This window comes from Eulemur rufifrons, chromosome 9, assembly GCF_041146395.1.
Source record: "Eulemur rufifrons isolate Redbay chromosome 9, OSU_ERuf_1, whole genome shotgun sequence".
Taxonomy (NCBI): domain Eukaryota; kingdom Metazoa; phylum Chordata; class Mammalia; order Primates; family Lemuridae; genus Eulemur; species Eulemur rufifrons.
The window spans coordinates 23,441,746-23,455,043 of NC_090991.1; the positions used below are offsets into that span (position 1 = coordinate 23,441,746).

The window sequence follows — 13,298 nt, forward strand, 5'->3', positions numbered from 1 at the left end:
TAGTTTTCAACAGCCTTAAAAAGACTAAAAGGACAAAATTTAAACTTTTAAGGGCTTGCTGCGGAGGAGTACCCTGGGAAATCTCCCACATTTTGGGTTGGGATCCTGAAGGATTATTCTGCAGGAGAGAGGGTGAATGGAAAATAGACCAGCCCTTACAGGAACTAAATCTCAGCTTCAAAATACTCAACCTCTGATTGAAGCAAGATGTCATAGGATTGCTAGTGCCCCTAGCCACCTGCAGAAAGCAAATGTAAATCCTCTCCAGAGAAGGATAACATCCAGAACTTCAAATTATTTCTACTAATTTTTCATGCGGCCTGTCAAGCATCCAGTTGAAAATAAGCAGGCGCATAAAATTAGATGAGTGAAAAACAAGTAAACTAAAAGTCAGTAGAAACAAACCCACAAAGGATTTAGATAATGGAACTATCAGATAAGGACTTTAAAGTAACTATGCTTAACATATTCAAGGAAATTAAAGACAAGTTTGAGAATTTTGGCAGAGAACTAGAAATCATAAAGAAGAAACAGGCAATTCTAAAACTGAAAATGCAATAACCAAAATTAAGAAGTCAATATAGGAGTTTAATAGCATTTTAGATACAGTTGAAGAGAGAAGTAGTAACTGGAAGATAGATCAGAAGAAAATTCAGACTGAAGCATGAAGAGAGACAAAAAGATAAAAAGTGTAGAAAAGAGAAATGTAAGAGATTATTTGCAAAGATGGCCACGATAGCCCCTCCCATCACAATGTACCTGTACAATATGATTTTATAGCTCCTCCTAGCAAGAGGTAGAGACCTTTTTCCCACCCCTTGAATTTTAGCTGGCCTTGTGACTTGTTTTGGGCATTGCAATGTGGCAGAAATGGTGTGCAACTTCTAAAGCCTAAACCACAAGTGGTTTTGTAGTTTCTGCCCTTGCTCTCTTGGAATGAGACCTCAAGCTCCCATGTGAAGGGCCTGTTCTAGCCTGCTGGAGAAAGAGAGGTCACATGAAGCAGAATGAGTTGTCCCAGGTAAGGCCTCCTACTCCTGCTAGCTGACAGCACCACAGTTGAGACATGTAAGCGAGACCATATTAGACCATCCAACCCCAGTCAAGCAGCTGGATGACTACAGCTGCATGAATGATTCCAGGCAAGACCTACTGAGCCCAGTTCAAATGCTGATGTGCAGAATCATGAGCAAATAAAATAAAATGATTGCTGCCCAAGTCACTAAGTTTTTGGTAGTTTGTTATATACATTGGATAACTGACACAGAAATTGATACCTAAAGGTATGATACTGCCATAACAAAAAAAGTAAAACATGTGGCATTGGCTTTGAAACTGGCTAATAGTTGGAGACTGGAAAAATAGTGAGGAGTATGTTAATGAAGTCTAGAGGAATGAAGAACAAATTGTTAGTGGAGGCTGGAAAAGTAGTGATGCAATTGTTATTGGAGTCTGGAAAAAAGATAGCCCATGTTCTTTAATGATGAAACAATTAGCAAAATGTTCCCTGAGGTAACTTGGAAGAGAGAATGTATCTAATGAAGTCATGGATCTGGTTAAGCAGATCTCTAGTACTTTCAAGGTATTATAAGGTATCTGTTGAGTGTTTCTAGTTGCTTATGCTAAGAAACCATAAAAGAAACATGAGCTGCAGAAGATGTTTTGTTTGCAAGCAGAATTTAGTGGAAATGTAAAGGACCCAGAACTTGTTAGTTTTGAAAATAGAACTATTTCTTGTTCCCAGTCTCTCCAGCTGGCAAAACATTTGCAAAGTAAAAATGTCTCAGAGTACAGACCAAGTCCAAAGCACCTGTGACTTTAAAGCCTCAGAAATATTTAAGGCAATATCTGATAGATTACTCCCTAAGCTAGGAAAATGTGCTTCTAAGAATCTTAAGGGCTTTGTTCCGCAGTAGCCTGATATGCCCAAAGTATAGAGAGATTTATGGATGTGGCTTTTGGGGTAAGCACTGAACCTCAGTATGATTCATAGGAAACCCACAGAATTGTCAAGAGATTTGTGTTGATGAATGTACCAAAAGGACCAAAAGGGCCAGAAACTGTTCAGAATGAAGAGAGACCTCTGGACCTTCTAATTTATGGGCAGGAAGTAGGCTAAGAAAGCTATTCAGCTGTAAAACATCAGTTATTTTTAATAAAAAGATTTCTCGGAGAGTGGAGTCAGGAACCAAGAGGGCAGAGAGCAGAGCAGAGGGGAACCATGGATTAGGGACCAACTAGACCCTAGGGAGCAGAACTACACCCTAATAAAAAAAAATTCTCTGCCCCTGGAGTAAGGGAACCTGACAACATGTACTCATTTGGATTTCAGAATTGCCATGGATGGGCCGGGCGCGGTGGCTCACGTCTGTAATCCTAGCACTCTGGGAGGCTGAGGCAGGCGGATTGTTTGAGCTCAGGAGTTCGAGACGAGCCTGAGCAAGAGCGAGACCCCGTCTCTATTAAAAATAGAAAGAAATTATCTGGCCAACTAAAATATATATATAGAAAAAATTAGCTGGGCATGGTGGCGCATGCCTGTAGTCCCAGCTACTCGGGAGGCTGAGGCAGTAGGATCGTTTAAGCCCAGAAGTTTGAGGTTGCTGTGAGCTAGGCTGACGCCACGGCACTCACTCTAGCCCGGGCAACAAAGCGAGACCCTGTCTCAAAACAAACAAACAAACAAACAAAAACCCAAACAAACAGAATTGCCATGGAGCAGTGACTGCTATGTACCTCCCATCTTCCTTCCCATCTTCCCCTCTTTGAACAGGAGTCTCTTTTGTGGTTATCCTTTCCCAATCTCATCATAAAATGCTGGGAGTGTTGGGGCAGATAACTTGTTTTTTTAGTTCCCAGGTCTTTGGATCAAGAGAAACTGTCACTGAGATGCTGCACCCAAGGAAGCACATTTTCGTCTGGACATGACTCATGAGAAGATGGACGTCAAGCCTGATGCCATGATTGGATGAAACTTTGGGGGTCTTGGGAGGGGGTGAGTCTATTTTGCATGTGGGAGGTACGTGAATTATTGTGGCCAGAGGGTAGACCATAGTAGGTTGTTTGCAGAGATGGCCACAATAACTCCTCCCATTCCTGTATGTAATGTGACTTCGCTGTCCCTCCCATTCAGAGGTGGCATCTATTTCCCCAACCCTCGAATCTTAGCTGGCCTTGTGGCTTGCTTAGACCATTACAATGTGGCCAAAGTAATGTGTAAGTTCTAGAGCCTAGACCTCAAGAGCCTAGACCTTACAGATTCTGCCCTCACTTGGTTGGAAAACTGCACTAAAGAAGCCTGGCCTAGCCTACTGGAGGATGAGAGACTACATGCAGTAGAGATGAGCTATTCCAGTTGAGGCTCCCTAGACTTACCAGCCAACAGTCAGCACAAATCACCAGACATGTGAGTAAAACCAATCAGCCCCTCTGAAGCCACCAGATGATGATATGCATGTACATGTAAGACCTGGAGAAGAACTACCCAGATGAGCACAGCATCATGACCAAATAAAAGGTTGATGTTCTAAGCAAGCCACTGAATTTTGAGGTGACTTGTTACATAGCAAAACAGAACAAAAACAGAGCAAAAAAGACACAGCATAAAAGACACATGGGGTACAGTGAAATGATCCATCATCATGTACTTTAAGTCTTAGAGGAGAAGAGAAAGAACGGAGCAGAAGCTATATTTGAAGAAATGCAGAAGCAATATTTGCAGAAATGATGGAGCAGAAGCCATATTTGAAGAGATAATGGCTAAGAATTTCCTTAAACTCATAAAAGATACCAAGCACAGATTCAAAAATCGCTATGAGCCTTATGCAGGACAAATACAAAGAAAACGACACTTAAGCTTATCAGAGTAAATCTGCCACGCCACCTCACTAAAATAAAAGAGAGGAAAATCTTAAAGCAGCTGGAGAAAAAAGATTACTTTCAAGGGAGTAACAGTAAGAATAACAGTTGACATCTCAGTAGAAACAGTGAAAGCCAGAAATTTGAAGTGCTGAAAAAAATAAATTATGAGTGTGGGATTCTGTATCCAGTGACAATATTCTTTAAAACTGAAGATGAAAGTTCTTTGACTGCAACAATGTTATACATGATGTAATGTGGACCAGGAACGTATCTAGTCTGGAGCAAGTTGTACATTTGGCTGTACAGAGCGGATGGCAATATTTTGCTCTGTTGTGGGATTTGTGTGTATGTACGTTGTGTTTCCAAATATTTTGTTGTTTACCCTGTAACACACTGGTTGTTTATATGTTTTCATATTCATTAATTAATATTGGTTACATAACTAAGAATGCAACATCTTAAAGATATTAAAGATGAGGCTGTGGGCTATGTTTTATTCATTTTTATATTCCTACTGTTTAACTTGGTCCGTGACACTTCTAGACATCTGCTTATTGAAATCTAAAGCAGCTTATTATCGTGATAGAAAAAATACATACCACTCAAGAATTTGTCTTATTTCTTTTTCTAATACAGGTTCAAGCTGAAGTCCCTGGATCTCCTATATTTGTGATGAGACTAGCCAAACAATCTCGTCATCTGGAGGTGCAGATCCTAGCAGATCAGTATGGCAATGCCATCTCTCTGTTTGGTCGTGACTGCTCCGTGCAGCGCAGGCATCAGAAGATTATTGAAGAGGCACCTGCTGCTATTGCTACTCCAGCAGTATTTGAACATATGGAACAGGTATGTATATTAAAAGTCTTAATTTCTATTTTCTTATACAGAGCACTTTTCATTCAGTTCATGTACCAATCTGAGAATAGTGGAATTTGAAGCAATGATTCTGAATAATTGATAAAGATTATATCCCTTTTCTAGAAGAAAAAATATTTAGTTTTTTCTTTAGGAAAATTGTCTAGGAATATTTCAAGCTCTAAAAATAGTTAATACTTTTTAAAAATCAGTATACTATTTTGAGTTAAGAATAAGGGAGAGAAACATTTGCAATTTTTAATCATGTCCATTATCTTTTACAAAAGTCTTTTAAGTATCTTTAAAGTTCACATAGTCTGTATGTTCGTATAGAAAAGAATTTCTCAGGGTCAAGAAGGGTGCCTTGAAAATAGTTTAAGGGTCTGAACATAGTTTTCTTAATCGTAACCCATCTTCATCTTATTGGAGATATAGTTTCTACCTCTTCTTTCTTTTGAATTCCAAACAAGCTAATTATATGGTGGTCTGTATTGGAAGTTTATTTCCTGTGGGGGGTGTGTGTGTATTAGGATGCACTCTTGAACTGCTATAATAAAGATGCCTCCGGCCGGGCGCGGTGGCTCACGCCTGTAATCCTAGCACTCTGGGAGGCCGAGGTGGGCAGATCGTTTGAGCTCAGGAGTTCGAGACCAGCCTGAGCAAGAGCGAGACCCCATCTCTACTAAAAATAGAAAGAAATTATATGGACAGCTAAAAATATATATAGAAAAAATTAGCCGGGCATGGTGGTGCATGCCTGTAGTCCCAGCTACTCGGGAGGCTGAGACAGGAGGATCGCTTGAGCTCAGGAGTTTCAGGTTGCTGTGAGCTAGGCTGACGCCACGGCACTCACTCTAGCCCGGGCAACAGAGTGAGACTCTGTCTCAAAAAAAAAAAAAAAAAAAAGATGCCTCCAATAGTGGTTAAATGAGGTATAAGTCTGTTTCCCTTCATCATAGTTCAGAGATGAGTTAGTGCTAGAGATCCAGGTTTATTGCTCACATGCTGCCTGTTTTTGTTAAATAAAATTGTATTGGGACACAATCACATTTATTTATTTATATATTACCTATGGCTGCTTTATTGCTACAATGGCAGAGTTGAATAGTTGTGACAGAGACTTTATAGCCCACAAAGTTAAATAATTACTATCTGGCTCTTTAGCAAAAATGTCAACCTTTGCCCTTGGACAGTGTCATCATCTCCTTAAGCTAACTCACAAGATTATGTTCACATTGTAGCCTGTGGGAGGGGGAGAGAGAGGACGTGAAGGGCAAGCATATAGAAACATGATTTAGAAGTGACACATGTCACTTCTCACATTCCACTGGGCAAAATTCAGTTACACAGTCATACCTAGTGCCAAGAATGTTAGGAATTGTAATCACTAACTGGGTGACCATGTGCTCATCTAGAATTTAGGAGATTTTATTCCTAAAAGGATGAAGTAAAGTTGCTGGAGGGCTCTTAACAACCTGTGCCTCTGTCTGTTCCTTTGGCTACCCAGTATCCTTTCACATCCTTTTTCCTGCTCCGAGGACGTACTTATCCTTTCCCCAAGGAAGACAGTCTGAAGTCCTATCCAGTTACTGCTAGTTACTACAGCTACTGAGAAATCTTGGATTTCTAGGTGATTTAAGATCTCTAGGTGATGTACATTCCTCTCCACCAGATGTGTACGTGACTTTTCACCATCCAGTAGCCTAAAATACAAGTTATTTCCCCTTTGTCATTCCTTCCCCCTTACTCTACTGCCCTACACCCAATATACAGTGGTGGAATAGGAACAGGATAACTACCATTTGGAACAAGGAAAAATATATAGCAGCCATTGGTCCATAGCAGTTATCAAATCCTTCTGGGCAGGAATTATAATGACTCCCTGCTGTATGGTGGAGTAATACCTCTATTAGACCTTCTGGCTGCCCCTTGTTCTGCTACTTGGGAGTAAATCCCTTGTCCATTATTCTTCAAGACACCTAACTTTGTTCTCTGGGAAGTTCTTCCTTATTCAGTTTTCTCTGTGAATTGGGCTTTGTAGAATATGCCTTCTTTGGCAGAACTTTCACAGCCCATTTCCTGCTGATGCGGGATTGGGGGCGGGTACAAATACTACTCTAATCATCAGTCACAGGCATTTGAAGGCTAGACTTGTGGTTTGTTTATAAATACAATTCCTTTGAAAACTTACTAAGCTTCTGGGCTATTTGCTTCCAATCAGCTTGAGGTTAGATTAACCATACCCAAAGATTTCTTCTAGGTATAGAAACTTTTCTTCTTTTATTTACTGGCGTCTATGCTTAGCCCATCTCTTTCTCCTCGATTTAGTGTTAGCTACCTTCAGGCCAGCTGAAAGTAAAGCAGCACCCTTAATCTGATCTTTGACACTGGCTTGCTTCAGGGTGAGAATCTAATTTTCTGGTTTTGGGGGTACAAAAGCAGTTGGTTTTTTCAACATTCTGATCCTTTCCAACCATTTTTCTTAAAGCTTAGTTGGTGGGTGATCGTGTTCCAAGTTACTGTAGGAAACAGTTTACCGCTGTGTTATGCCATAGCAAGAAGGTCATCAGCTTTCCAGCCTGCAGTATCTGTTTCCTTGATACCCGCTACCCTTTTGCTAAATTGGCATCACACATATTAATTTTTTTAAACAGCAGCGTTCTACCTGCAGTTTATAATTTCTATATTGATTAGGATGCAGGTTAAGCTGCTATAATAAAAAGATCTAAAAAACATGGTGACTCAAATAAAATATTAATAGAAGTTTATTCTTCTTTCCCATCATAGTCTGAGGTGAGCTTTTCAGAGCCAATGGGACATTTCTATTCCATGAGGCCCTCTTGGGATTCATTTGTTTCTGTTTTGTTTTGCCGTTCTTAGTATGTTCTCATCTGCCTGGTAAAACTGGCTTATACCATCATTATGATGTTCCAGTGCATAAGAAGGGGAAAAGCCAGCAATAAAGGGTAAACAATTTCCTTTTCAAAATATGACATAGGGATTATGCATATCACACACCAATGCTGGTATCCTGTTCGTCAAAACTTACTCACTAGCTATAAGAGAAGTTGGAAAATCTAGTCTGCAGCTAGATAGCTATGTTTCCAGGAAGAAGAGTATACTGGGAATATTGGAAACTAAGGGACAGTGAAGAGTCTACCACTGTTTGTTTTTTTTTTTTTTTTTTTTTTTTTGCCTGCATGCACTTTTGTCTGATGAGGTGGAGTTGCTTGTGATGCAAAGTGAAAAACACTCTGTTTTCTTCCAGCTTTTCCTTGAGTTTTTCATCATGTCCAGGGATATTGTGTAATAATCTGAAAGTGTGACATTTGCTCCAGTGTGGCTAAAAAGCCTTTGTTGGCCCTTATAAATACTGAATAATTAAGTCAGGGAGAGGCTGTAGTAGTCCAATAGTTGGACAATGTGAGAAACTTATCTTTGCTTGTCTTTCTTCTTTGAGTGTGCGGTGAAACTTGCCAAAATGGTTGGTTATGTGAGTGCTGGGACCGTGGAATACCTGTACAGCCAGGATGGCAGCTTCTACTTTCTAGAATTGAATCCTCGGCTGCAGGTGGAGCACCCTTGTACAGAGATGGTGGCTGATGTCAATCTCCCTGCAGCACAACTCCAGGTGAGTCACCCTGATCTAGGCTCAAGGAGCAGGGATGCCTGAAAAACTCGTTTAACCAGTATCTGATAAGAGAAAAGTGCCTCCTATCTGAGTCTCACCTAATGTTCATTTTGCTTGGGCGGTATGTGTAGGTTGGTTTTCCTGATGTAGTACAAACGTAAGAATATTATTTTTCTAGCCAGACATATCTGATATAAACTGTCATATTTTAGAAAGAAACTTTTAAAATAGTATGCTTTATTCATTTATTTAATTATATTAATAGTAAACTTCACAACTTTGTAATTATCCCCTACTCATTTTTACTAGTGTTCTTTATTGAAGTAATTCTGCATCAGAGTGGTGGTTCAAGTTTTTCCTGCCAAGATTGTGAAGCACACATTTAGTTTTATAATTTGTAAAGTGATTGCTGTCAATATTATTGTCTTCTCTCAGCTCAGGAAACAAATATTATGGGAAGCAGTAGTGACTAAAGATAAGGTTTGGTATTTATCTAGCATATTCTTTGCCCACATTGGGAGCACCTCTACATTTCCATTAAAGACTAAAGGTTTATTTACGTCCTTCAGTGGTTTGCAGGGATGGAGATGATAATTATGACATAATTAAGACTTTTTAGCTGTCTGTCCTGGATAGCTACTAACATTTAGTCTTCCCTTGAATATTTTCATTGCCATTCCTTGATGAAGAAATGACAATAGAGGGAAACTCAAGTCTGTTACACTATGAGTTTGGGGACTTCTAAAAAAATTTTTTTTTTTTTTAGAGATGGAGTCTTGCTATAACCCAGGGTGGCCTCAAACTCCTGGCCTTAAGAATTCCCTCTGAGTAGCCAGAATTACAGCGATAGCCACTGGGCTCACCTGAATTTAAGGACCTTTTTAGGAGTGGGGAATATTCTAGCAACTTATCTGTAGTGATACATTCTATTTCAAGCAACTTAGAGTTGATGATTATGTAATACAGAGTATAAAGATGTAATGTTTTAGGTAGTGGCTCCAAAAATGAAAAATCTTTTGGGTAATCTGATAGCCTTCACACTATAAGGAAAGTAACTGTGGAAAATGAGTGATGTGTGTTTTATTACCTTTCAGATTGCCATGGGGATCCCTCTATATAGAATCAAAGATATCCGTATGATGTATGGGGTATCCCCCTGGGGCGACACTCCCATTGATTTTGAAAATTCTGCTCATGTTCCTTGCCCAAGGGGCCATGTTATTGCTGCTCGGATCACTAGTGAAAATCCAGATGAGGTAACCCATCACTTAAAAAGCTTATACCTTCTTTCCTTGTGAACTTTAATATTAAGATAGTATCTGAGGGTATACTTCTGAAATATCTTGGGACTTCTTCTGGAGAGGGAAATTTATAAAGATTTCTCAGCATAGATAAGTAAATGATCATTGCTTCATTGGTCATTTAATCTCACTTTAGTCAGTATAGAGTCCTCAGTGGGTCTGTAGCACTGGGCCTTGGCCTTTATTATTTGTGTGCATCTTTTCTGCTTCTGTGTGTGACTAACACAGAGCCTAAACAATGAATGTATACATGTTCTCTTCCTTGGAAACAATAACATGGTCTCTCATATTCATCATTCTCTAACAGGGGTTTAAGCCCAGCTCAGGAACAGTTCAGGAACTAAATTTCCGCAGCAATAAGAACGTTTGGGGTTATTTCAGTGTTGCTGCTGCAGGGGGACTTCATGAATTTGCTGATTCTCAGTTCGGTCACTGCTTTTCCTGGGGAGAAAACAGAGAGGAAGCAATTTCGTGAGTATAATTGCATTTGATTGCATTTTACAAAATAAATTTGTGCTAATCTTCGGTGAAGCTATGAGTATGGGATTGGGAATCATTTATCTGCTATAAAAGTACTAATGTGAACAACCTTTTTGAAGAAATATGTCTTTAGTTGTACTTCCATTCATGTTGTGTTAAATTATGCAGTATCTGGCAGATGTTTTTCTGTCTGTTATTGTGAGCCTTTTTGAGTATTTTTGGTTTCAAATATTTTTCATAAACTTACAAAATTGGTTGCTTTAGAGGTATCATATTTTCCCATAGGAATAGTATTGCTATTGGGGTGAGGTAGATTCTTGACCAAGAGCTTCGTATCAAATAAAGAATGGATAAGATCTGTCATTTGTCATCAAAATAAAGGCATAGCTTTAAATCTCTCATAGTCTTTTTATTTATTTATTTATTTATTTATTTTTTTGGAGACAGAGTCTCACTCTGTTGCCCAGGATAGAGTGAGTGCCGTGGCGTCAGCCTAGCTCACAGCAACCTCAAACTCCTGGGCTCAAGGGATCCTCCTGTCTCAGCCTCCCGAGTAGCTGGGACTACAGGCATGTGCCACCATGCCTGGCTAATTTTTTCTATATATATTTTTAGTTGTCTATATAATTTCTTTCTATTTTTAGTAGAGATGGGGTCTCGCTCTTGCTCAGGCTGGTCTCGAACTCCTGAGCTCAAACGATCCGCCCACCTCGGCCTCCCAGAGTGCTAGGATTACAGGCGTGAGCCACCGCGCCCGGCCTTTTTTTTTTTTTTTTTTTTTTTTTTTTTTTGAGATAGTATCTTATTCTGTCACCCAGGAGGCTTAAACTCCTGGGCTCTGAAACAATCCCCCTGCCTCAGCCTCCTAAGTAGCTAGGATTATAGGTATGCATCATGCCCAGCTATTAAATATTTTTAAAATTTTTTTGTAGAGACAGAGTCTTGCTATGTTGCCCACGCTTGTCTCAAACTGCTGGCCTCAAGCAGTCCTCCCACCTTGACTTCCCAAAGTGCTGGGATTACAGGTGTGAGCCACCATGCCCAGCCTTCTGATAGTCAATTTAAAATAGTTTTTTTATTTGACAGGTAAAATTTATATATATTTTTGGTGTTTGACATATGTATACATTGTAGAATGGCTAAATCAAGCTATTTAACATGTATTACCTCAGGTACTTATGATTTTTTGTGTGGTTAGAAGACTTAAAATCTACTCTCTTAGCAATTTTCAAGTACACAATATATTGTTATATGGTCACCATGATATACTCTTATGGTCATTTAAAATAATAAAATTATACTGTTCATTTTATGAAAAGGGCATATACATTGTCTACATTGCTTATATAGGAGATGTCAGTGGTTGGCCTCACGCCTATAATCCCAGCACTTTGAGAGGCCAAGGTGGGAGTATCATTTGCGACCAGGAGTTAGAGACCAGCCTGGGCAACATAGCAAAACCATGTCTTTACCAAAAAAAAAAAAAAAAGAGGAAGAAGAAGAAGAAATTAGCCAGGCATGATGGTACACGCCTGGAGTTCTAGCTATTCAAGAGGCTGAGGCAGGAGGATTGGTTGAACCCAGGAGTTTGAGGTTACAGTGAGCTATGATAGGGCCTCTGCACCTGGGTGACAGAGTGAGACCCTGTCTCTAAAAAAATAAAAAATAAAATGAGAGACCTCAATGTTCTATAAAAGTATACAACAGTTTATACAAATATAACTAGCAAGGCATAAGTGTCAGTTACTATTCTATTAATCATAAACATTAAATATTAAATTAATAGCATTTTTGTTTGCCTAAAAAGTAGGGCCATAGTAGTTAGTTTTGACAGCTTAGATATTTTAGAGTAGCTATCCAAAAGTGAAAAATGAACTAGTTCTATTTTTTAATTGTTTATTAATACCATTTCTTTGACCTTTGAACTGTACACAGAGTAAGTAATCAAAAAGTGTTTATTAGTATTGGTTTTTAATGTTTTCAGAAGTAAGGAAGTCTCCATATTTCTCTATTTTATCCTTTACATTTCTTCTCATTTGTTTACAACTGTAAGTGGAATTTTACAAAGTTAAATCAGTGCTACTGGGCCGAGTGCAGTGGCTCATACTTATAATCTAAGCACTTTGGGAGGCTGAGGTGGGAGGATGGCTTGTGGCCAGAAGTTCAGGACCAGTCTGGGCAACATAATGAGACCCTGTCTCTACAAAAAATTAAAAAATTAGGTTGGCATGGTGGCATGTACCTGTAGTCCCAGCTACTCAGGAGGCTGAGGCGGGAGGATCACTTGAGCCCAGGAATTTGAGGTTGCAGTGAGTTATGATGATGCCACTGCACTCTAGCCTGGGCAGTAGAGTGAGACTCTGTCACACACACACACACACACACACACACACACAAAAGCAGTGCTACCAGAAAAAATCTTGATATAAAGTTGCCTTGTCTTTTTTGTTTTCATTGTCATATCATGCTCTGCCAAAGTAAAAAAGCTTTACATTAGAGCTTGCAAATTGGTGGCTTTCTAGCTAGTCGCAATTTACAGATGTGTTTTGATTGGCTCACAGACTGTTAATTTTTTTAAACTTGTCAATATTAAAAATTGGAAGATTGAAATCAAAATATGGATTTCTGCTATCTCTTAAAAAGTGTGAAGATAATGACACCGTTGATTTTATATTCCAGTTCGTAAAAATTACCTGAATTTTTTTTTGGTCTACTTCTTTTAGATGGGACATGAATTCTGTAGTTCACACAGCCCCCATTCAGTCTGCCTCACTCATTTACATTCTTGGATTAGCGTCTATTGTCATTTAGATTTTAGTACTGATTATGCATACCACTGTGCATTTTCTTTGGGATATGTCCCAAAGGCTGGTTCACAAGCCTTGCTCTTTACTTCTGACCTGCTCCATACATTTCTCTACAGTATAAAGCTAACTAAGTTAACTTTTACCATATTAAAAATGTGGTCTCTACAATAAGTCTGCTTGATACTATGCCAAAAGTTCATTTGTCAGATCAGAGCTTTCTTTGTTTCTTCTTTCTTCATTACATTAGGACTGTATTCTTTAGCTTGGTGTTTGGACTCTTGTTCTCCACAATACCCCAACCAACCCATATTTCCAGAATTAGTTCCCATAGATCATACTCTAACTACCATAAGAATAAGATTG

At 39.2% G+C, this 13,298-nt stretch overlaps 1 protein-coding gene across 2 annotated transcripts in view; it reads left to right on the top strand.

Annotated features, from left to right (window-relative positions):
* The window catches only part of ACACA (acetyl-CoA carboxylase alpha), a 233,382-nt gene that overhangs the window by 65,789 nt on the left and 154,295 nt on the right, over nucleotides 1-13,298 (top strand). For both annotated transcript variants that reach the window (XM_069482312.1, XM_069482311.1), the window contains 4 exons: nucleotides 4,498-4,707; nucleotides 8,177-8,347; nucleotides 9,442-9,603; nucleotides 9,956-10,119. In XM_069482312.1, the coding sequence (XP_069338413.1) occupies nucleotides 4,498-4,707; nucleotides 8,177-8,347; nucleotides 9,442-9,603; nucleotides 9,956-10,119 (707 nt within the window). The remainder of the gene's footprint in view (nucleotides 1-4,497; nucleotides 4,708-8,176; nucleotides 8,348-9,441; nucleotides 9,604-9,955; nucleotides 10,120-13,298) is intronic.